Source organism: Tetrao urogallus (genome assembly GCF_951394365.1).
Source record: "Tetrao urogallus genome assembly, chromosome: 4".
Lineage (NCBI taxonomy): Eukaryota > Metazoa > Chordata > Aves > Galliformes > Phasianidae > Tetrao > Tetrao urogallus.
Genome location: NC_136817.1, coordinates 53,110,012 through 53,136,010, shown reverse-complemented (window position 1 = coordinate 53,136,010; position 25,999 = coordinate 53,110,012). Strand labels below are relative to the sequence as shown.

The window sequence follows — 25,999 nt, the reverse complement described above, 5'->3', positions numbered from 1 at the left end:
AGAGTCTTCTGTTTCAATTTGTATCCATTCAATTTGTATTGTTGTGATGTTAAACACTTTCTTCTCTGGAGGATGGTAACTTCTAACAAGCATGCTGTGTGTTTTCTCATTTTTTCTTTTCTGTTCAACTGTGAAGGCTTGAGAAAGCACAGGAAGAGAATAGAAATGTAGCTGTGGAAAAACAAAATCTGGAGCGCAAAATGATGGATGAGATCAATGATGCCAAACGTGAAGCTCATCGCCTAAGGGAGTTGAGGGAGGGAGCTGAATGTGAGCTCAGCAGGCTCAAATATGCAGAGGAGGAGCTGGTGCAGGTATCTGCAAACTGTATTTTAATGCTGACTTAAATTTGGTTCTTGCTTTATTAGAACTTTGGAATTGTTTAAAACAGTCTTTCTCCAATACTAGATTTGAATGGAGAAGTCTAAAAGTACTTAAAGCAAAAGTCTGTCAATTGTCATTATAGTTTCAGTTGTGTTTTATTATGTAGAACTTTATGGTCTTAAGAGCATATGTAACTAGATTCATGGAGCAGGATTACAGAAGTTTTACTGGGAACTAGGGGCTTCGTCTTGTTCTTCTTAGTAGTAGCAGGTCAAATGCATGTTGTGGACCAGTGTAGGAGGAGGTATAATAACATTCAGAGCAGCCCTTGTATAGTTTCAGAAATGTTTGCTGTACTTCCAGAGAGGGAGTGACACTTGCAAAAGACTTGTAAAGCCTGAGTGTTGCTGTGGGATAAAAAGATGTTTGTATTTCACATTCTTTTACTGTCAGTTCTAATGATAATCTTCGTGATGCTTTCTTTTTGATTGTCAGGTGCGCATGGCTCTAAAAAAGGCTGAGAAGGAATTTGAGTTGAGAAGTAATTGGTCTGTTCCTGAAGCGTTGCAGAAGTGGCTTCAGTTAACGCATGAAGTTGAAGTACAATATTACAATATCAAAAGACAGCATGCTGAAATGCAATTAGCAATCGCCAAAGATGAGGTAATGACTTCACTGTTTTGTAAAGATCAATATTTTGCTAAATAAATTTAACGTTAAATACAAAGTTCTCAGGTAAGTGTGTGGGTATCTTTTCTGCTTTGAGCTGATTTATACTGTTCATCCATTTTGCATGTATATTGCTGTATGCATTATGTATTTAATTTGTGCATTTCTGCTTTTTAGGCAGAAAAGATAAAAAAGAAGAGAAGCACTGTGTTTGGAACATTACATGTTGCACACAGCTCTTCACTGGATGAGGTGGACCATAAAATCCTTGAAGCCAAGTAAGTCTAATACCAGAATGTGTTTTTTTGGTTTTGTGTTTTTTTTTTTTTTTTTTTTTTTCTTGGAGGGAAGTGAATTGTGAATTCCTGGAACAATTGAATCAGAGTTATGGAACTTAGTGTTTTTGCATGTTTATGTGAATAGGTTAAAATGCATCGATGTTGGGAATATTTGGACTGTCTTAATGAACCTTGAGGTATTCTAGAATGACTGCACAGGTGTTGCTTTGTCAGTAAAAATGTAATTTTAAATGTATGATTTTTTCTTCAGGAAAGCACTGTCTGAGTTGACAACCTGCTTGCGGGAGCGTCTTTATCGGTGGCAACAGATTGAGAAGATTTGTGGTTTTCAAATAGCACACAATTCTGGTCTACCAAGCTTGACCTCTTCTCTCTACTCTGATCACAGCTGGGTAGTTATGCCCCGAGTTTCCATTCCTCCTTATCCAATTGCAGGGGGAGTTGATGACTTAGATGAAGATACTCCTCCAATAGTTTCACAGTTTCATGGTAAGTGTTAAGTTCAGTAAAAAAAGGGAAAAGCTTTGGAGGGATGGGATTTTAAAGTCAAGCAAGAGGAGAGTGCTAAAAATAAGAGTTGTAGCAAAGTCGGAAGAAATAAAATTTGAGGTAACTTTTTCAGGTGTCTTTCAAGACTTGCATAAACTGAAAATGAAGTTTTGCAGTAAAGCCTTTATTCCCTCTCACTGTTGGAGACTGGGAAGGAAGGGGGAATGCAGGATTCAAAGGCTAAGGCTTTGAAAGTCTGCTTGTTGTACTTGCATGTTTTGTCTAAGCTCCAATTTATCTATAATGTTGAATTTCTCTTAGTGCACGTGTTCTTTCTGATGACAGGGATGGTGTTTGCCTAGGATCCCTTCAGCTACTGGGTAGATCTTACCCTTTGTTTGAGAGGCAGTGTGATACATATCTATTCAAACATTCTTCAGTGCCTGAAAGAAATTCTTGTTGTTGTCCAAGGGAAGCTTTTAGGGAGAACGTTTATGTTGAGATGCATTGAGTTGTTTCAGTGTGAAGCACAGAGGCCAAATGCTAGAGGGAGGAAGATCCAGCTTTGGTTAAACTATGATCAAAATATATACACTGGGGATTCAGACCACCCTGATATCTTGAGTCATTATGTCAACATGAGCCTTTTTCAGGGAACTTGTGATTAACTAGGCTCAAAAAGATGAGTTCCCATGTAGCTGTTCAAGAAGCATCAAGCTAAATATTAAGTATGGAGAAAGCATTCGTCATATGTATGTTTTTCTTCTAGGGCTGGAATTCTTTGAATAAATTAGAATTAGTGTTTTAAAGTTGCATAGTGGGACTGTTTGCCACTTAGCTGGTTTCAATCCATATGCTTTGGGCACGCTTTCCTTCTGATCTTACCAGCCTTCTTGCATGTATTCTACAGGCCTCTTTGAAAACCCTTGTAACACTTTCTTCTGCAAGTTCTGATCACTTTCTAAAGAATACTGTCTCTATAATCTTTACCATGAGGACTTTGATTTAAACCTTATGAACAAATTCCTTGGATGATCAATGGATGCAATAATATTACAAAAAACTTTAAATGTGCTTTCTGAGCTTTGGTAAGGCACGAGTCTGCTTTCATGGAAGTGATTTTAAAGTTTGTACTCAGTGAAAAACAAACAACAAGGAAAAAAACCATAATAAAAGAAAACAATCTCAGAATTGGAAATGCTTTGGGAGCAGGGAAAGAAAATATGATGATGTTGCTGAAATCAGTTCAAGAGTAGTAAAATTATGTGACAGGTTGATAATGGTTAAAATAATTCCCATCCTTTAGACAAAAATGACAAATGTACACTAGGAAAGACAGAAGCAAAATGTCTGATAAAAGGCAATGTGTAGAGAGGTCAGTTGCAAGCAGCACTGTTTTAGTGTATGAACCTACTGAGCTTACTGGTCTGGGCTCATTACCTGGCCTGATGTCCTTTGATCTCTTCTTAAGATCTGTTTAATCAATCCTGAACTAAAGAACAGAAGGGGGTTAGGAAAAATGTGATTGAGAATGGAATGAAGTCATTATAAGAAAGGGGTAGTGAAACTTGGTTTTTCATTGGCTGATTAAGGTTCTGCTAGTTCCTCAACATAGTGTGTTTCAGTTGTACTTGAAAATTCTAAATGTTAAGTTGTCATAGCTTAATCCTTCATAATCCCTACGCTAATGTAGGCGTGTATGCACCTACAAGTAAACAAAATGTTTGTAATTCCTCTCAGTGATGGTTCAGTCTTGGTTTTTACACCATCAAGTAGAATGGCATCTAATTGACCTGGACACACAGTACATGTTTCCTTAACGGATTCTGTAGTTTCACCTCAGTAAACTTCCAGGTTTCTGTTTCATAGACATATCTTTGTAGTGGCAAAACCTTATTTCTGAGCTGTTAATACCTGCATTTCAGGTCAGTAGGGAATTCCTCAAAGTAAAATCAAAAGTTTGAGTTACATGGCAATAGTTATGTTGGAACTTGAAGCCATTCTTTATCCCTCAGCCCAGTAGATCACGAAATCTGAGTACTGATAAAGATGCAGCTGTTTGCTGTTTTGTGAAAGTTGCGACTTCCAGCACTGAAAACAGGAACTGAACCTTTTCTGAGATTCCATGAAGAGAAACTAATCTAGTGGTTGCTAAACTGGCATATAAAAAAAAAGAAAGCATTTTGTTAGGGCTAGGCATCCTTGTTCTTAAAAACAAGGCTTGTGCTACCAAAAACAAAAAAAATACCTGGATCTGCGGTGTACTGAATTAGACAAAGATCTTGAACACCAGGAACAGTCTTATTTAAGCAAAGTGATGCATTCTGTGGGACACTTTGAAGAGGCATATGAGGCTGATAACAGCTTGCCTGAAAGTAGGTTTGTAGTTTCTTTACATAAAAGTATTGCTACTTAATCAACTTCTGAAGGAGAAATTGGGTGAGGAAGATAATAGTTTGTCCCTTCACATTAATTCTTGAATCATCAATTCTTGTGTTGCTGTCTCCACCAATTAATATTTTTTTCCTGAAGTTCGTAACTTGCATGGCAAAAGAAAATGTTATCAAAAATTCTTGAGCTTGAAATGAGGCTTAATTATATATTTACTATCTTTTAATTTAAATGAAATATGATAAATTAGTCTTCTGTGTCTAATGTTAATTTTCAACTAATGCAGTATAATTCAGTTGGCTGTTTGGCTAGATGCACTTACTTGCAAAACTTTCATAAACTCTTTAAGCTTCAAATTACTACACAAGTAAAACGCAGGATATTGCCTAACATACTAATTTTAGCACAGCTGTTCTTGTTTTATAAGGGCTTGGGAGTCTTGATCTCAAGAGAGGGTAGTGAGCCAGTGGTGCGCACTGACGGTAGTATCTGGCAGATGCAAAACTTCTGCAGTTAGATCTTGGTTAGTTGCTTCATCTAACCGTAGAATGTATAAGGCAGTGTCAGTCTGTCTTCTCTCTAAACAGTTAAGCAATGTTCTCTAAATAATTGGCCTATATTGAAGTTGCTTAAGAATCACTGTGGCTGAAGCAGACACCTATTATTTAGTCTTCAGAGTAGATATTATTAACATCAATGTCACTTGGGGGATTTTGGTTTGCTTTTTCTTTGCCTCAGGGTCCATTGTAAAACCTCCAAGCACACTGGCAAGAAGCAGTAGCTTGTGTCGATCAAGACGCAATGTTGTGCCATCATCTCCACAGTCTCAGCATGCTTTGCACTCCCCTGACCCTGACATCCTTTCTGTGTCGAGCTGTCCAGCTCTTTATCGAACTGAAGAGGAGGAGGAAGCCATTTACTTCTCTGCTGATAAACAATGGTACGGAGACTAGCAAACAGCACTTGGAAATCTGATAGGATTATTTGAAACTATCAGTTTAGAATTAGCGATTGAACCAAGTCAGAAATTAAGGTAATCTGTAGGATAATATAAATAATAGAGTTCACAGGGAGCAGAGAGTGTTCTTGTCTGGTATGAATATGTAAATAGCTAGTATGTCATATACAGTTAAGTAATGTTACAATCCAGGGTGCACTGAACTAACCCTGATTCTCCATTACAATATGTTACTGGCTTTTACATCTGAAACTAGGATCAAAAGCAATGTCAGCTACTGGGCGAAGAGAAGATGGATGGTAACACAATTCTTACAGCATGTTGAGCGTGTACCTACTCTTGTTACATGGCCTCATAGGAAAAGGTTAAATTCCTTTTGGAAGGAGCAAATGAGCTTGTTGAAAGGTAGGGACACTTGTCCTGAAGAAACTTCTTGTATATGATAGACTTAAATCTTCTCCTTTCATTTCATAACTTTTCTTGACTTCACGTGCCAGAAAGATAGTTTTTGTTCTTTTCAGTGAGATAAAATGACTGATTCCTGCTACCCACAAAAACGATTTCAGAAGTTGACTAACTTAAGTTTAGGTAATAAAATGATATAATTCAAGTTGTAAGTTAAAATGTCTGACCTAATGTTTTTTTTGTTAATTAACTACTAGGGAAAAGTGGGTGGTACTTTTAGACTAATGCTGTTAATTCTAAATTTATTTCCTTTAAATCCCACCATGCAATTAAAGTTTCATTGTTTTCTCCTCTGTTTGCTCTGACTCAGGGAAGTACAGGAAGCAGGTTCGGAATGTGACTCGTTAAATTCGTCCATTGGAAGGAAGCAGTCTCCTCCGTCTAGTCTTGAAACGTACCAGACACTTTCTCCTCAGAAAGTATCCCGGGAAGAACTCTCACTTGAGGAATCATCTACAGGAGACTCTTCTTCTCTAACTGCAGATATATCTAGGGGCTCTCCTGACTGTGTAGGCATGGCAGAAACTAAAAGCATGATTTTTAGCCCCGCAAGCAAAGTTTATAATGGAATTTTGGAGAAGTCCTGCAGCATGAACCAGCTTTCAAGTGGGATCCCAGTTGTAAAGCCTCGGCACACCTCATGCTCTTCTGCCAGCAGTGATAGTAAACCCAGCCAAGAAGCTTGTTCTGTCCCTAGGATAAGTAGCATCCCACAGGACCTGTACCAAAATGGTGAAAAAAACAAAAAGCCATCAAAAATAAAAAGCCTCTTTAAGAAGAAGTGTAAGTGAGGTGGGCAGAAATCTGTAATAACATTGTAAGAACTCTTTTTTTTTTTTTTTTTTTTTTTTTTTTTTTAAATCTTTAGGAATGTAATTCCATTTGAGCATTCTGTTTTCAAATGGGATGTTCTCTAGGTCAATTCTATTTAACTGACTCTCTTGTCAAAGATCGTGCCAGCTGTCAATGAGAAATCATTAAAAATTTCAGACAGTTTACATTCATTTCTGCCTATTTATTTCTTTTTTTGCCCCTTTTGTTTATTCATAAACCCTTTTTAAGCCACTTTGGACTTAAAAGCTTTAATGAACTAGTAAGCCTTCCCAGGCTTGCCAAAGTTTATTGTTTACCGGAGCATCTTCCTATCTTTCCATAGAGCTAGGACGCTTATCTACTGGACTTCAAGAAAAATAAAGAGAAGTAGAATTAATTGAATTGCACTACTGTTTTACAGACTGGAAAAGTCTCTCTGCAAGTAAAACTGAGAGACTGATATTTGACTGAGAAGATGAAACTTTTCACTTTTAGATTTTTGGGGTTTTTAAGTAGAACCTAGGATTTCTAATTGACTTGATTTCTGGAAATGGAAATGCCACGCTTTTACTATGGGAAGCTTTGTTAATGCATTTATTATTAGAATGGTTCAGGTCCTGCTGTTTAAAAAAAAAAAAAAAAAAAAAAAATTTCCCAGGACTGTCACTGTGATTTTACTTCACTGCAGGCTGTATGATAAATTTATATAGATGTGTGTAATTTAACAAGAGAAGAAGCTCTTGATTCCTTATGCAAGTGATCGATATGAAACTTGACTGGGGACTGAAAATATTCACCCTCTTAAAACAAGGAGGGGATTAGTAGCTTTTGTTTACAGACTGGACAATGGACATCTGGTTTGTGAAAGTTTGTACTGTGGCAAAGACAATAGATTGGAAACATTATTGTGCTTTGGGAATGTTCCAATTTTAGCTGATGCTTGTTTCAGACATATTGCAGAGTTCTGTTTATTCAAAGCTCTTGTAGGCTACATTGCTTATGCTTACTGCTGTGTATAAGTTATTGTTATATTTTTTTGGATTAGCTATTAATGTCTTAATGTCTTCCTTTTGTAAGATTTCATACACTTTATTTTTGTATAGTTTGAAGATTTAGCTGTTCAGACATGTCTGAAGTAAATGGTATAATTTTGTAATGTATACTGTTATACTAACTCATAATTTTAGATATAAAGGTGAGACTCGATGTGCTTCAGAAAGTTTTTGTTGAGCTTTTATACAGAAAGATGAAAATACTATGAGGTAGCAAGGAAGCCTATTTAGGGCAACAGTAGCTAATTGTTTGAAAACTTTTTTTTAAACAGTAAGTGACAACAAATGTACTGCTTGAGTAACAGTGCCTTTTATTCAGTTTGTCTGAAAATGTTAATACTGAGCAGGAATTTATTTTGAGGTACATTCCAAAGAAATATTTCTTGCTCTAGTGAACACAAGCAATTTATCCAGCGATCACTGAATTGTTTCAGCTCTTCCATAGGGGTATGCTAGTTGCCTCAGTAACAGGTGCCACTGCCAGCAAGCAGCCTGTGATTAGGGGCTCATTCCTCGCCAAATGTTCATGCTGTACTGTATGAAAGAATTCATTCACTGACTGCCTAAATTTTTTTGCTAGTAAGGAGCCTTTAACAAAACCTGTAGCTAATTAAAATTGACTGGTATGTGTGCTTCTTTTCCGTAATTTTCTATTTAGGTTCCATTGTACATAAATGTTAGTTCTGTCCTTAGCAAGTAGCAGTGATGTTAACAGAAGCGCTTACAGTGGGTAGTGAAATGGTTAGAAGAGGAACGGTAAGAGATGGCATGGAGGTGTTTAAGTACCTTAAAAGTTCTGTAATACTGATTAATTATTTAAGAGAACAGAAAGAATCCAGAGTTTTGCTGTTTGTCAAGGAATGATTGAACATCATCTATACAGAAAAGCTTAGGGGAAATATTTGTGAAGTTTGAAGAAAAAGAAACTTGATGGAATAGAAAATAATGAAATTATAGTGTTCTCTGAATCATTGAACAGTTATAACTGTGAAAATAGTCATCATAAAGTAGCAGTGATGTCCTTGAACTAAAATTGCTTGCTCTGTTCTTGTTAGACTGTACTAATGCACCTATGTAAAAAGACTTTTGTCAGGGTGAACCACCTCAATGCTGAGTCTTCAGAGTCTGTTGTTAAAAGCCTTATGAAGTACTTGAAAAATGTAAAAAGGGAGAATACATAAAATTAAGGAACTTATTTTGCCTCCAAAACAACATAAAGAAAAATACTACCAGAAAACGTTCAATTTTTGTCTGCAATTGAGAAGGCTATAGCAATAATTGAGTTTTAATTAAGATTTGAGGCTGGATGGTAGATATTGCAATGTGAAGTTTGAGGAATTGTCTACCATTACCAGAGAAGATGAAGCAGCTTTTTGATACTAGAGTGTAAATATTTACATATGGAAAAAACAGTCTGGTACTGGTGAGAGGGACAGTGCTTCCTAATCACACAGCAGTAGGGGTTGGAAGGAACCTCTGGAGATTATTTAGTCCAACTCCTTGCTAAAGCAGTTTCCCTAGAGAATTTGTGTGAAAGTCATGCTCAAATACTGAAAAGCCAAATTAAATTTGCTGTAGAATGTGTAACTGAAAAGTAAAACAGGCAGTGGTAGATTCTAATTGGCTGTGACTTTTTAAAAAGTATTATCTATCTTAAAATACACAATTTTACCAGCTTCTGGAAGAAAAAATGTTATAGTATTCTAAAAACAAGATTTGGAGCACAGACTGCTTTAACACTCAGTTTATCACTAGCTGTCCTGTAACTCTATAGCTGCTACTCAATAAATATAATAACTAAAAGCTTAAGTTAATATGGTCAGAAGCAGTAAGTATTGTATGTTGGAGCATAAACTGTAATTGATTAAAATTCATAGAGCTTTCTCTGTTATTTAGTTGAGCCCTTACAGTCTAATTTGTTCATAATCTAAATGACTTCTGTTCCTGCTGTTATGACTACTGTAGAATTGTTTTTATTGAAACCTCTAGTGTCTTTTTTTTTTTTTTTTTTTTGCTCAACTTAAAAAAAAAAAAAATAAAAAATTGTGAGGCATCTGATGAGGTACAGAAAGGAAGGAAGGATGCTGAGATCATAGACACTAGGGCAGATCCTCATTGGTAAACATCAAATCCAGCTTCTGCACTGAAGTACCTGATGTGTCAACATCTCAGAAGTGAGGAGATTATATACTTTAAGAGGTCCTCCAATTTTACATCTGTTTGCTTAAAGTAATTTGAGTAAGCTGGCAGCCACCGAGTCCAATCAGCAATCCAACCACTAGGATTGCTGTAAGACATTTGAGAGAATCTGGTGTCATCATTCTTCAGCAGCAGCAGACTTCCTGAGCTCTAAACTCTGCATGGTTGAGATCAGAGTTCTTTGGTTTTTCTGTTGAAACTCTTGTAGCTAATATGTTTTATTTTAAGTTTACCTTCTTCTGAAGGTGAGGATCTTTGCTTTCTTAAACATTTTATTAAAGTGTGCTTTGTCAGGATAGGGGCCCCTTTGTAGATGCTCTCTAGCCTCATCAGGGAGAATCATGTGTCTGTCACCTGAAGAAAGAAATGTCTATTTGTTTTCATGTCAAAAAATATACTGACAAGTAAACAAAATGAAAAAACCCAAACGCCAACTCTCCAAAGTTTCTTCCTGAAGATTGATTTTTCTCTCTCCTTATAGCACAAAAACTTCAGTAAAGATATTTCTGGTTGCCATGCGGAATGCTTTATGACCAGATTATGACGAATTTATTTGAGATTAAAGCTGTTAATTTTTTTTCTTGGTGAAGGGTGGAATTTAAAATTGCACATGTGCAGTTCCAGACACATACGGTATACTTTTATTTTGCTACTTAGCTGACACCTACTTAGTGAATTACTGTATACTTTCTGATGGACAACTGACTAAAGCAGAAAATTTTCCATCAAGTTCTCCATGATAGTCTATCCATCCTTATCTGAAAGCCTAGGAATCCAAGAAGACTTGTGTTTATTTGTGATGAGTATAGATGTGTGCTAGAGTTGGGCATTAGTTTCATGACTAACTGCATAAAATGCATTAGAAATGGAAGCCTAAAGTATTCTGCTCCTTTGCCTCTAAATATATGGGAAAAGAGTACGTGCAGGAGAGAGAGCAGCTCCAATAAGCATTTCTCATACCACCAGCTTTTACAGTGTCAGGATAGTTTCATTCCACTTCCAAGATAGACTGCTGGAGGATTGCTATCCTAATTTTATAATGTATGCAAAAAAAAAAGCATTTATTTTTCATGTACTTAGAAACGGGAGAAGAAGCAAATAAACCCAAGTGTTTAACTTAAATTTTTGTTTGAAGCCAAATAGTGGAATTACTGATTCTTGGACCTCTTCACCATTTGCTTATCTCCTTGTGCAATATGTTAAGGATGATGAATATAGTTTTCTAATACGTTCTAGTTGCACTGACTAAAGTGATTTGTGATTGAAACACAGCTTGCTCCCAACTGCTCAAGGCATTTTAATCCTGGATATTGCATCTTCATTGAATAATAGTTGTTTGCAAAGGCTGTTTGATTTCATGTACTTGTAAACATTTCTGCTTTTGTCTTTTAAACACAGATTTGGGTATAGTCAATAACAACAAAAATGGATTTTGCCTGTGGAGTGTCATAGCTTGACGTCATGTAAATGTTTAGATAACAGTGCTTTTGAGGCTGCAGTAGTTCAACAATTTCATGCATATTTTTAGTAGATGGCTTTCCCTTCCAACCCATTTGATGTGGTTCTGATCTGAAACTCCACCAGTCCTCTCTTGCATAAGCAGAAGGCACTGATTCATGCTGATTGTAACAATTTCAAACAAATGGTTATTCTTCATTGCTCTTGCATCCGATTGTTACCTAAGCAAGATGTAGTACTTATCAATCCACTGTCTTTCAAAAGTTAAAATGTGTTTGATCAATTCTTGATCTGTAACTGGGAGTTTCACGCTTAAACATGGAACATATTCTAAGTTTGTTAATGTGTCTCTGAAATTCTCTTAAATGGAAATTGGTTGATCTCAAGTGTTACAGGGAAATCCTTACTCATCACGTACAATGAAAAAGAATGCAAAAGTGTGTATCATTTGCTCCTATATCAGAAGACTAGAAGATATTCACAGCTTTCAGTGCTGGAGATGATATGTTCAATTTCAACATTCAGATCAGTAACTTTGTCCAAGAAATTAACCTTTGTTTGCAGAGCAAACTTCAGGGCATTGCCTTGATCTTTCTATTCCATTTTCAGACCAGCTTTAAATTTGGTGGCTACAGCACTAACTTAAGTGATTGCCAGACCTCAGAGCAGTTCTGGATAATGATTTCAGTAGTCTTAAAGGTGACTTCTTAAAAACGTTGATGACATCTGAATTAACTCTCCTTTACATTCCTTTTACTTTAATTCTGCTCAGTTTTTTGTGATCCTTCTGCTGTTATTAAAAAGAAATATGCAGGTAATGATAGTTGATTGTTTGTGTTTAGAATACAGCTTTTTTTTTTACTCAGTCATTGAGAATTACTAATTTTTTTTTTTTTAAGACTAAATCATGGCTGGATATGGCTGTATAAACACTGCTGTACTTCAGATGAGCAAAGTATGTCATTGAGTGGTGCAATTTATTTCAGTGGTAAAGTTATCTGCCTTAATTGTCCTTCATTTGTTTTTTTATTTGTATCTTAACTTGATGCTGCCCAATAATTTTCAGACTTGACGTAATTTTAAAATTAAGGTCAGTATATCTAGTCTTATACAGGTCAGTCTTCAGTTGTCAGCCATCAGCCCATTCTTACTGAAGTTAATTAAAATCAGTGTTCTGCAGAAGCATCCATCTTGAGTATTTGTACTAGCGTATTAGTTTGTTGGTAGAACAGATTTCTGGAGGTCATCGGGCGATAGGCAGGGAACTGAAGGGAACCAGGTAACCTGTGTTCTTTTATCAGCTTTGAAATCCATCTCCTAATAGGATTGAGTCTCCCCAGGGGAATGTAGATGTACCTTACTGCTTGGAACTTTGTAGTTAGTTGTATTTGGCTATCTAATTCTAATATCTGCATGTGCGCTGTGCTTGCTTGCTTTTCAATATCTGACAAGAGCTATGGGAGTTTTTAGGGGTTTGTTAAAAGAAACAAACAAACAACAACAACAACCAAAACGAAGAGACTGGCAAAATAATTCTGCCAGATTGTGCATTGATTTGAATCAACATCCCAGCTTTTGATCTGAAAGGCTTGTTTTGTGAAATGAATTGCATAGCATTTGTGTTTTCACACTGCTCTCCTGCAAGCAACAAAAAAATTAAATTGCCCTGTATGTTAGCAAGGCTGTTTGGGAAGTGTCTTGCCCTGCTCTTATTTTCAGTTTAAAAAAGATTTAGCAGTAAGTGTTCAGCACATTAATACCTGACTGAAAAGATTAGCAGAATTTGAATGACTTGCATTGTTTTGTTTAATTACAGCTTTATAAAAATGTATATATTTGCATAAAGCCTGTCTTTGGTTCTAGGTTGTTTTCCGATGACATAATAAGAAGAGGACCAAGACAAATAAATGTGTACACAGTTTAAATCTTATTCAAAAGGCTTTACTATTCTGGGAAGATATGTTGTCCACCACGCAGATTCTGCTCTTCCTCTATTTACTTCTGTTTGTTTTTGTTAACTGAACTGAAGTAAGAAACAAAGCCCTGGGACTGACTAGTTTCTGTCTCTCTAATATATACACACTATACTTACTTTTGACTTCATCTACTGCATGTTGTTAAGGCTGTACACAAATGCAGTTGGAGTATTTCTTTGGTGTTGTACAGCATGATGCATTTCATTCCCCTTTCTAGTTTACCTCCCATTAGCTATATATTGCTTTATAACTGGAAAAAAAACAAAAACAAAAAAAAAAAACACAACCCAACACCTGAGTTTTTGGGAATTGAGTCTTTGTTTGCATTTTTTTTCCTGTGAGTCTTATGAGAAATGTCCTGCTTGGAGAGTCTCAGACAGTATTTTCTTGTGTTTATTCATGTTGTTTTGCTTTATTTTATAAGTGGATATTGATTTCTGATGTGTTGTTACACTTAATGTTGAATAAATCTTACTTCCATTTTGAAAAGTGAAAATGTGTAAGTGAAAATGTTATGTAGTGTTAATTCATTTTAGACTTTTTCCCAGAGTATATAAACTTATTTAAAACAAACAAACTTTTAACAACTTTTCTTTGTTATGCATAGAAATCTGGCCAATATTTCTTTGCTTATCATGCTGTCATTAACCTTGACAGCCATTGTACTGGGAAGGGGGAAAGGTGGAGTCAGTTCTGTTTGGCAGCTTGTGTGCTACAGTTAGCCTTAGAAATCCTGGGGCTTATGGCTTGTGCTTGAAAGAGCCTTTGAGTTTCTAAGTTGCTTCATATGTTGAATATCTGGATTTATTTCTTCTTAATTTTATTCTGAAGGTGAAAAGCCTTTCCAAGTAACTATCATAATGATACATAGCCTTGTGATTTTGATTGTATGGAATAGATTGAGAATCCTTTGTCAATATTCCCACCCCTCTGAAAAACAAAAAAACAAAAACAAAAAAACCCACAAAACCCACCACAGCAAAAAAAGACTGCTTAAGATTTAAGTTGCTAACATCTCACAACTCTGAAAAGAAGCACTGGCTGTTCATCAACAAGAGTTATTTTTTGAAAAGTTTTCTTGCAACTGATGCTTCAGACTGAACAGCTTTCATCTAAAGTCCCATCTATCTGCAGGTGACAAAACTGCAGTGAAATAAGCAAGTGAGTGACGATACAGGTGAGGAATGTGAAATCAGTGTGAATGGTTTTCAGACAACACGAATAGAGTAGTTTCTCCTGGAGAGAAACAGGATTAATGATAATTGAAACCATTTATAAATTGACAACATAAATTTTCAGTTGCAGTGCAATATAACCTACCTCAGGAACAGTTTGGGGGGGTGTGTGTAAGATGGTCACTGGCTTCAATTGAGTTTGTGCCTCGTATCCTGGATCAAACCCTTCAGACTGTGTATGCAAATGGAAGAAGTGTGTAGGCTGACCCAGCTAGATCAGCTCTGCTTCAGAAATTTATTTCTATTGGAGACCTACTATTCATTTTTCTGGCATATTGTGACGGAGCTAATTACAGCATAGATTGTGAGAAATGTCTCATTTTACTGTAAAACTTGGCACCCAGGCAAGTGGAACACAGAACATTTTAATCTCATGGGATGAAAATACTGAGCTTTAGTTAATGAAGAGTTTCAGCAAGCTGGGATTCAATCATTGAAGACAGATCATCTTTTCTAGTAGATGAACTACTTCTGATCGCTACTGAATTAAAGTCCATTTCGTTACCCTGTCAAATTAGGTTTTTAAACTGACAGCTTCAGCAATTCCATTGGGTGATGGCATTGCTTGCGATTCACTGCAGCATGCTGCTTACCCTTGGTGAGGTGGAGGCTGAAAGCATTCTAGAAATGCTTTCTGAACTTCATACTGGATTTCCATTTCTTCCATGCATCTTATCTAATGCTACTTATTCTACAGCTTTTCCTATCAGTAATGGTTTTATACAGGTAAGGCTTAGCTGTATGAAAATACTCCAGAAGTTTTCAGTCACTAATAAAATGAAGCCTGACCTGGTGACAGGAACAAGGAAAATTGTATGCTGTGATTTATCTGTGCTCTGAAGAACTTATTTTAAACCCCTTCTACTCTCATGGGAGGGGGGGGGGGGGGGGGAGGAGGTAGGGGCGGGGAAGTGTAGAGACAAAATTTTGAAGAGAATTATGAATCAAAATATTGCTTTGGGGGAAAATTCCCTTCTCCTTTTTTACTCCCAGCTGTTTAAAAAAAAAAAAAAATCATTTTCTAGTAATGTTAGAGAAAGCAGTTGGAAAGAATGCTATTTCTGGTATTTGTCTCCAGTGACTGACATTATGTGCCAGAGATGCTCCAAGATAGATGACTACCCTGTGTCTCAACAAAACGAAATGCACTATATCCTGTGGTTTTGAAGTGTTTTCCTTTGATAGCCTGCTATTATCTAGGTTGAAGTATCCAGGGGGCTGGATAGCTGTAGTTTACATTGCCACAGATTTTGGTTAGCTTTTGTTTGGGGTTGAAGAAGCACCAACATTAGAAGGAAACTGTTCTGTCAGAAGCTAGTGAAAATCATGCATTGCCAGCATGTGACAAGCAAAGGTCTTCTGACGCAGGTCTTCTGAATTTGGACTTCTAATGATGTTCTTCAAAGTTAGACAAGTCTAGGCAGAATTATTCAGGTGTGCTTTAATTATATAGTACTTCTGCTTTGATGCATGCCTTTAGATTTATGATACAGCAAAGCTTCCAAATGTAGTAAAGAATTAAAAAGAACCAACATCAGTTGTGAAACTTCAAATAAGAAAGAATGCCTCCATTTAAGACAAGTTTTCTAGCATGAAATAACCAAATAAAGCAGTAAGCTGTCTATCCAGTCTTCATTTCTTTTAATGAACTGCTTGATCCATCACTATCTTAACATGGAGTTGTTTTGTAGTAAAATCAACTTTTTGGTCTTGTTTAATGCAAATAAGGGTTTCTGCAATGCAGTTTATGGTCTTTGTACTCTCTGCAATCTGCATTGCCTAAATAAGACCTGGGATACCTCTGCTGCTTTGATCTTCTCGTTGTATCTCTATTTTGTTTTGAGCATAAAATACATCATTCTAAGTATCTAGCAAATCTAGACTGAGTTACTGGGCTTTGTTAAAGGTCAGATGTCTGAGGTGACTGTTGTAGGTACTCAGCATGTCTATGCCTAATAACTGCAGTACAAGTGTGTTAGTTTTGTTGAGATTCCACAGGGAGAAGCTCTCAAAGTATTGATGTTTTCTGTCTAAATCAGATCTGTATATATTAAGAAAACACTTTGAAGTAGATCTATTTACTGTCTTGAATCATGTTATGTTATTGAAAAGGAAAATGAGCATTTCTTTGTCCTTCAACATCCCAAAGTAGTGAAAAAAGGAGGGTGTATTATTTGTCTCTTGCAAAGGGCAACTGACAAAATCTCAGGATTGGAAAATGTGTAGAAAATAGTGATAGACGTTTAAAGTATGGTCAGTTGTGCAAGGTGATATTAGCTGCCATGACAATATTTTCTCTTCAGAACTAATTTTGCTCCTATTGAATCAGTCATATTGAGAGATACTCTTCAGGTATTTTGGCTCCCTTTTATCCCTATTTACTGAATAACAGTAGAGCAAGCTGAAGAGAAAGCCAAACTGAGCCTTATTCCGTATGAAGAAATGCATTGGAGTTCAGAGCCTTCATCTGAATGGTAATTACTTGAAGAACATCTGGAGGTACTGCAGTGTACGAGGACTGCTAAGGTGTGAAGCTGTGCTAAAGCAGAAAATCCTGTTGGCATTTTCTCTGAACATAGTCAAGACCATATACTTTCCTACGCTTTGCTCTTTGTAGTATAGTAGAGTATGCAGTTCTGCTGCTTATGCTCCCTCTGCTTTATCTACAGCTATCAAAATTGTTTCTCCGTCATCAGCTGTAGGATTCCTGGTAGCAGGTACTCATTCCTTTTTCTGGAGTCTACTAGATACTTTTTACCTAATTCCGGAAGAATATTATCCTTTGCTACTTATGTGCTGAACACCTCCCTGGGTAAAAGGTGGTGTACTTAAACTGTAGAATGGAGTAGAAGGGATCTTTAAGACCATCCAGTTCCAACCCCCTGCCAAGGACAGGGTACAGCTTCCACCAGGTCAGGCTGCTCAAGGCCCATCCAACCTGGCCTTGAATGGCTCCAGGGGTGGTTCATCTTCAGTTTCTCTGGGCGGATGATGCCAGTGCCTCATCCTCTGAGTAATAAACTTCCTCCTTGTATCTAATTTAAAGTTTCCTGCTTTTAGTTCTAAGCCATTGCCCTTTTTCACTTTACTCCCTGATAACAGTCCCTCTCCATCTTTCCTGTAGGCTCCTTTTAGACACTACAAGGCCACAGCAAGGTCTCTCTGAAGCCTTCTTTAGGCTATCTAACATCTACTTTCTCAATCTGTCTCATCAGAGGGCTGAAGCACCTCGCAGCATATTCAGGGTCCCTTCAGTTTAGAAAATCATGTTGTCTTTTTGGCATATGCCAGATCTTTCAGTATTTCTGCAGAACAAAATTGTTCAGAGATTTGGAAATGAAAATAAATCAGCTTGCCTTGGCATGAATTTGCTGCAACAGCAAAGGCTATTTTGGATCTGTGTCTGGTGTAGTTAAGAATACCCAAGTGCCCTATTTTCCAGGGGAGTGCTAACAAACCTGTTATCAAAGAGCTGTGATTGATTTTGTTGCATTACAACCAACAAAATTTTCTTCTTTTGTTCCAGAGGGAGAAGGGGGCGTATGTTTTCCATCCCTTTAAAGATGCTCTTCATCTCTAAGCACTGTGTAAACTGGCATATATTAAATTCTGAACATGAATGGATAAGGCAGCACTGTAATTCACACATCTTGATTTGACAGCTAGGTCGCAAATATGCTAACGTTCAACTTGTTGGTTATTATTGCTGCTCCTTTTCACAAGGGAAAATTAGTATGCACATTTGTGGATGGCTTCTTTACAAAGAATTATATAAATGAGGCAAGCAGCTCAATTTCTTAGTTGCTTGTGAAAAGGCCTTTTATTTCTTACTGTATTCCCCGTCTGGGAGAAGTCAAACAGAAATACTTGAAAACTGAACAAATAGTTCCTTCACTTAAAGGACTCCTCTGAAATACCTGTACTTTTTTTTCTTTTTTCTTAAGTGTCTTATGCTGGTGAATCACTGTTTTAGTGCTGCATTCACAATATATCACATCCATAATTTGCCAATTGAAGATGTCTGGGAAGTGTGTCCTAACAGCACATGCTTTTCCAAGCAAATAATGAGCGGATGAGAGAATTTCATTTATTACAGCTCTTAGGTGACCTAGCAATGGAGGAAGGAATGAGTCAGTCATTTATTAGTAAGAGACTCCTCAGAGTCTAAAATAAAGCCAAAAATCCTACAAGTAAACTAAGCAGAGAAAAGCCTTATTACATTATAATAAATAACACTAAAAATTCTACTAATGTAACTTCTTGAAAGTAGCTGTTCCCAATGATAGGTCCTAGACACAGTAGTTACAAGCTTGATTTCTTAAATTAGTGAACCTATTGACTTCACGGTATGTGGTATGACTTCATGTTGGTTTGTTTGAATTTGGGAAGCTGTGCAGTGTACAGGGCTTCTTGATGTTGTCATCCAGTCTTTGCATGGTGTGTGTATTTCTTGCAGCAGCTGCAACAGTTTAAAGCTCCCATTAGCTGCGCTGTTAGGAGCTGCACTCAACTTGTGCAGGGTGATTAATTGCTTTGAGGTGATCACTACATTCTTAGTGGTCTCCCATTGTCATTGAAGCTGTAATGTTTGTAGCAGCAAAGGACACCTGCTTTGATCAATAATCTACTGCAGGCTGTAGTTGGATCAAGGAAGAATTCTGGAGAGATGGAAGAATAGAGAAGTCTGAAATTCAAAGGTTAGTATGTTTGAGTATTAGTTTTCAGTGAAATACCATTGGATTTCAAATCTAAAATCTGATGCCTCCTTGAATTATTATAGCTTAATGGTATGGACACTAGAAAGACTTGCCAACAATAAAATAATTTTAAAATAGTATTCTGTGAACTTGAGATGCTTAAATTATGCTTCATGAACTTGCCAGTTTAGTCATTGCTCATGCAGTTTACCTTGGGTGTTATCTTAAAAATTGTCTTCCAATTAGATAATCGCTAATTTCTATTGCATTTCTGTCCCTATCTCTGCCAAGTATGGTCAGCTGAAATGAGCAAATTCTTGCTGAGTGATGCTGACAGTGCTGACCTTAAAAATCTTACTGAATTTTTATTTACACGTTCTCTCCACAGCACTGTAAAATTGAATTCTGGAAACAAGTAGAAAATGGTGTTGTGAAGGAGTCTGTGTGTCTTTGCAGTACTAAGATTTAGTGTTACATGTGCTCTGTGCTATTGCAAATTGCTTGCCCATTGCCCTTAGTGAAAGTAAGGTGGTATGGTGTTCTCCTTTATTTCTGTTTTCCAGCAGTAGGACATAGCGATAATGTCTTGCTCACAACTGTCAACAGGTCTGCTTCATGAACCTTTATACAGTTGTTTTCAGTTTATGTGGTAATGACTACTCCGGAAATACTCTACAAGACCATAGATCTTTCAAAGCTGTTTTTAATGAACAGTAGGACTTGGCTCTTTGCTTTCAGCAGCAGCCAGCACCAGATGAGCTTTCCCGGTGCACTCCATGTCTCTGTTTGATCACTCTGCCTAGACTGCTACTGCTTATGATTCGTCTGTTTTGAGGCCTTTACTTAATAGGCCGCAACCCAGAGCAGCTCAGCTGAGTTCAGTCTAATGAAATAGCTATTATCTAGCGCAGCAAATCTCACAGTAAGTAATAAAGCAAGGGGAAAAAGTAGAAATTCACATTGCCTGCTTTGAACTCTACTTCAGCTAAAACTGTGTATCTGTTTTTATATCTACATAGTGTAAGTATGTAATGTACCAGGGCTGCTCTGAAAGTAATGCCTCCTATTTTATGATGTCAGCTCACAACATCAGAGACAGATGTTGGTGGTATGGCAGTAGAGGCTGAACCTTCTTGCCAATATTTTGTTACATATTGTTGCCGTGTGATGGATAGCAGCAGAGGGGCAGTCTGACAAAATGGTGTCTGACATGAAAGTGTGTATGAAGCAGAAGTGAGTCACTGAATTTCTCCATGTGCAAAAAAATGGCACCCACTGACATTCACCAGTGCTTGCTGAACAGGCGGTGGGTGTTGTGTTTCAGCAGTGGCAACAGCATTGTGAAGCATAAGCCACGCTCTAGATAACAATGTACAGCTGTCACACCACAGTTTGAAGAGTATCTTGATCAGCTCATCCGCATTAACTGACAGTTTATGACCAAGGAGTTGAATATTGACTTAAGTGTACTGGGAACAATGGTGACAATATTGCAATATCTCATAGTTTGTACTATGTGAGTCCCACGAATGCTCACACAGGAGCAGAAAGAACAGCATATGCAAGCTTGTCAGGACCTGTGGAACAAATGCGAAGCCAAAGGTGACAGCTTTCCAGATCATATCATTACTGGTATCCAGATGTGTTGTCACTGCTCTGAGCCAGAGTCAAAGTGGCAGTCCATGGAGTGGCAGCATGTGAATTCCCCATCAAAGGAGAGAAGTACAAGACACAACCTTCAGTGGGTAAAGTGATGTGCACTGTCTCCTGGAACAGGAAAGGGGTGGATTTCCTAGAACACTGACAAACCATCTACTGTGACTTGACTAAGATGAAGGCTCAAATTTCCAGAGTCAGATCTGAGAAGGTGACAACCTTTATCTTGCAACACAATAATGCCAGGCTCCCTGCTAGTTTGAATACTGTGAAACAGATTGCCAATCTTGGCTGGACTGTCCCACCACATCCTCCATATAGCCCAGATTTGGTGCTTTCTGGCTTCCATCTGTTCAGGTGGATGACAGATGGGACAGCATAGGCAACATTGTCTTATAGTAACAGTGCTGTCATAGCAGTTGTGAAAGAGTGGGTCACCTCTGCTGGTGCAGATTTTTATGAGCACAGCGTACAGGCTCTTGTTCATTGCTGGTGAAAATGGTGGTGACTGTGTTGAAAAATAGTTTTGTAGCTGAGAATTTGCTTTATCAAATAGCGCTGTTGTGCTCTTTGTATCTGTTGAAGTTTCCAGGGAGATTAATTATTTTCAGAATAGCCTACATATATGGCTGAAGTTTAGTATAAATTCCCACTAACACTTTAGCAAGGCAACAAATCTTTCAAGTGGAAAAATACTGTTGTTTTGTCTGTTGTCACTTTGAAGTGAAAGATTTCTGTTGTTTTCAAAGGTAACTATCAACAAAGGTGCAGTACCTTTGGATTTTTGCTTTAATGAATACCAGTATATAGCTTCACACTAGAAGTAGAAATTATTATGCTTAACCTAGTCCTTTCTGTCACTCATTTGCTTTGTGACTTTAATTAAACACTTCAATTGTTCTATAAAATAAAGGTAATAGTGAATTACTTCCAGCAGGGGACTGAGTGACTGTTAAGCTTCTGTTAATTGAAAGTGCTGTTCTGAGTTTCAGCCATTAGTAATTCACCAGATGAAGGGATGAAACTCTTGTGAAAGCTAAGCGTTTTCTACTGCAAAGAGAAGGTTTGATTTTTCAAAGCAATGTGAAACTCCATTCTGTCTTTCAGGACACACTGGAGAGGAAAAGTGGAAGCTAAAATGAAAAGTAAAAGGAGAGTATAAAATATAAAGCAGATTTGACCTTCCTTCATCTTAAAACAGGGAGCCTAAGAAAGTGACAGACGATATGGGAAGGAAAAGACAAATGTTTGAGAATATTAAGTGTGTGTGTCATGGAACATCTCAGAGACTTTCAACAGTGCTCTATATTTATTTCACATCAGTGTTGCTACTTATTTTGAAACTTCTGTACTCCATTAATTTACAGAAAAAGGGATGCTCAGGCTTATCCTGTCACTGCTGTTTATGAGCTGAAGACATGAACGCATACTGTACTCTGTTAAAGCAGGTTCCCTGTTTGGGAGTTTGTTTCCTTTTCTAAAAAATACTCTTGCAGCTTGACTTCTTTGGTGTGCAATGTGCCCAATAAGCCTGCATAGCCTTCCTGGAGTATTCAACGATCTTACTTAAGGCAAGATGTTGAATTAGTTAACCTGCTAGTGGGTTACACTTACCATATGTTTTCTGAAAATGTCAAACATATCCATATGTTGACTTTGGAACATTCTGAGGTAATAGTCTCCCTTTAAAATGTTTATTCAGTCACAAGAACATGAATCACAGAAACTGGAAGAGATTCAGATTGCCTAATCCAGTGCTCAAAGCAGGGTCACCTAAAACAGGTTCTCAGTGATGTGTTCAGTCCGATTTTGTCTCCACTTGTGGAAACATGCAGAACACTCTCTGGTACCCAGCTTGTGTTAATGTGTGGAGTTTTTTCTCTTTGCTGAACTTTGTGAAGTTTCTGCTAGCTCACTTCTCCAGCCTGTTTACATTCCTCTGAACAGCAGCATTCCCTCTGGTATATCAGCTCCTCTTCCTCATTCACATATCATCTGCAAACTTGCTGATGGTGTGCTCTGTCCCATTGTCCAGGCCATTAATGAGTTTAATCAGCTCTGGCCCTACTTATCAACTCCAAGGGTACACCACGGCCTCCTGATGGGCTTTGTGCTGCTGATCACTAGTTGAGCCTGGCTCAAACCACTGTCAACTTATTTAGTCTGTACATTGTTAATGTGTATATTACAAGGTTGAGAAGCTGTCAAAAGTGCAGCTTAGGCAGAGATAGACTATATCCCCTGCTCTCCTCTCAACCCACCATACTGAACTGTGGTAAACTATCAAGCTGTTCAGCCATGATTCCTACTCCATGAATTCATTGTACCTAATCACATGATGTATTTGGAAGTGGCTTTTGGGATTATTTGCTCCATCACCTTGTCAGGGTTGGAGGCGAAATCCTTTCTCTCCGCCCTTCTGGCAAATGAGTTGACTCTTGCTACATTTGGTCATCAAGAACCTTTCAAAGATAGTGACTTTGTAATGCTGTTGCCTGGGTTTCTCAGTACTTGTAAGTGCATCTCTTCTCCACTGAGGGTAACTATCCTCTCACTGGTTTCAGGGATATGGGATTCCTGAAAGGTAGATATTGGAAGTAAGGACTGTGGCATAGAGGGGAGTTGAGTACCTTGACCTTTTTCTCTGTGCTAGCAGTTGCCATATACTGTGTACTCCGTTCAGTAGCAAGCCCATTCTCCCCCAAGTCTCCATATTGCTGTAGAAGCCTTTTTTTGCTTCACACGTCCCTCTCCAGTTCCATATCCAGGTGGTCTTTGGCATATCTAACCCCATCACTGCTTGGACAAGGTTTTGTCTGGGTCACTTGTCCCTGCTGCTAGCTCTTGTTGAGCTGCCTTTCGTTAGCTGAAGTTTGTTAGGAGTTCCCTTTTCACTAGCACAGATGTTCTCCTGTCTTTGCTTGACCTTTGGCACACTAGGATGAACCATTCTTGAGCTTGGAGGGTGTGATCCTTGAAAAATCAAACAGTTATCCTGAATCCCTTTTCTTTGTCAAGACTGTACTCCATGTGGTTTTTCCATGTGATTTTTCCTATAGTCAGTTTTCCTGTAGTCCAGGAACCTGTTGTTTTCATTTTCTTCTTCTGTCTGAATCCTTAGCTCTCTATCACGTATTCATGGCAGTCAAGTCTCCCTCCAGCCTCCACACCTCATCCACTCTACTCATCTGGTTGTGATGGAGTTGATTTTGTATGTAGCAGTCTGAATACTGAAATAAATTTGTGGCCAAAACTAGCAATTGCTGAACTGTACTTATGTGTATATCCACTCATCAAAGTACTTGAGCTGGGTGGATTGTCTTATTGGAGTCTCCAATGAGGTCTTAGCCCTGTAACTGCATGCAGGTCTCCAATTTGTTTTACAGGGAGAAAGTCTTACTGATTTCCTGCTGATACCATGACCAATAATATTAAGATCTCTCACAAACCAACTACTGAAATTTTGGGGAAGTGTCCTTCAAGTTCTTGTTCTGTGTTGGTGATGAGAAGAAAGGTAGTACTAGAGGACAATGAATGTTTGTTTTTACTTTCTGATCCTGAAACCCATTTTGCCTGCTTTCTCCCTGCTCCTGGCAATAGAAAGCAGTCTGCTCTGCAGGAAGCATGTATGGCTGTACCGATGTGGCAAAGGTTGTTCATTCACCGTTGAGAGAAAGATCAAGTGAAAGAACATGAGGAACAGAGTCTTTGGAGGAGTCGTGATGCTTGAAGGACTAATAGTTGGAAGTAGGTCAAGAATAGTAGATTTGAGTAGACAAGTGAACGTACTTGGGGGCAAGAACTGATCAAGCGAATCAAATATTAATAGGACTAGGAAACGTTAATATAATCCCACAAGTGGCTAAGAAAAAAAAAAGAGCAGATGAAAGCCCTCTACTTTTTAGATTATCCATGCTTTATATGGCACGTGAAAATCAAATGCTTTGTTTTGAGATATCCTTATTTGTTGCATGCTATATCCTGGAATGTGTGTGTGCTGATCTGAAATGGAACCAGAATCATTTTTCTTTCAAGGGCTTGCTTCCTCATGTTTTGCTTTAATACCTTTCTTTCCTCTATCCCTTGGGTGTGATAATGGCATTCTGGAATCATAACAGCAGTGCAGAGCTTAATTAATGTTTGCAAAGCACTAAGATCCTCAGATGATGTGTACTATATGTATCCAGTGCAACATATTATTGCCAGTAAACACAGGCTATTTTTTCTTCTAGCAGCAACTCATCTTTGGTGCTTTCCTGTTGTAAAAGCAACCATATGAGGATAGCTGTGGTGGGTCATGCCAAGGTCCAGCTATCTCACTGTCTAGTCTCCAGGTATAGCAGACGTTTAAGGGAAAGAACTGTGAAAAGAACAGGTGCTTTATCCTGCAAACACTCCTGGCCTTTTCAGCCAGTTCTTGGTGAGCTGGGGGGATTAACCCTACATATGCTCCAAAGGGTGTTCTTTGTCTGAGAACCTAGAGGAAAGAAAATCATATATTTAGTCTGTTTAGTAGGAAGTAAATCTCCATCTACCATGGTGATAAATGTACTTTGGTCAAAAAAGGAAAAAAATATGATGTGCTTTGACATAACTGTTCATGGAGGAGCTCAGCGTATGTCCTTTCTGCCCTCAGAATAGGATGATTTATTGCCTTATATTTATCTCAATCTTTAAAACCGAAGATTCATATCCAAGCAGAGATCAGTTCTTCTCTCTCGTGAGCTGCAGAACTAGAGTAAGATGCATTAATTCATATTAATAAGATGCTAAAATCCTAGATTCTATATAAATTAAACAACAAATTGTTATCTTTCTATAATTCTGAGTTGCTTTGCCTTGCTATGTTCTCATCCTTCCCCTCCCAGCTGATGGGCAGTTTTTGTACATATCCACTGGAAGCATTTTTTTGCCTGCAAAATACAAAGATCTGGAAATGCAATGTGATTATGATCTGTATGCATACTTATGTTCAGTGGGATTACAATCTCTGCACAAATAGACCAATTAATAGTTCAAAACCATGTGAAAGGAATTTTATCCTGTTTGTGTGAGGAAGTGGTTAACTACTCTGACGTTTCGGAAATGTTCAGAGGTGTTTGTAATGAAAGGACCAATAAAAATGTTAATGATCTCAATTGTCGTTATCATATACTTCACCTAGTTCTCTGGCAGACCTGCTGATTTGGAGAGTGAGCAGCCTACTAAAATTTCATAGGACTATTTAAAACAAAACAAAACAACCATAATATTGGCATTTAATTATCTGCCATGGAAGGTAACTCTTTCACTTCAAAATTAGTCAGGCAGATACTGAG

The 25,999-nt window shown here is 37.7% G+C and overlaps 1 protein-coding gene across 1 annotated transcript in view; it reads left to right on the top strand.

Moving 5' to 3' along the window:
* Positions 1-6,386, top strand: part of STIM2 (stromal interaction molecule 2) — a gene marked incomplete at both ends in the record, with an annotated part of 60,182 nt that extends 53,796 nt beyond the window's left edge. The window contains 6 exons of the mRNA XM_079534972.1: positions 137-314; positions 820-987; positions 1,171-1,271; positions 1,543-1,781; positions 4,911-5,112; positions 5,906-6,386. Of these exons, the coding sequence (XP_079391098.1) occupies positions 137-314; positions 820-987; positions 1,171-1,271; positions 1,543-1,781; positions 4,911-5,112; positions 5,906-6,386 (1,369 nt within the window). The remainder of the gene's footprint in view (positions 1-136; positions 315-819; positions 988-1,170; positions 1,272-1,542; positions 1,782-4,910; positions 5,113-5,905) is intronic.
* Positions 6,387-25,999: the final 19,613 nt, after the last annotated feature.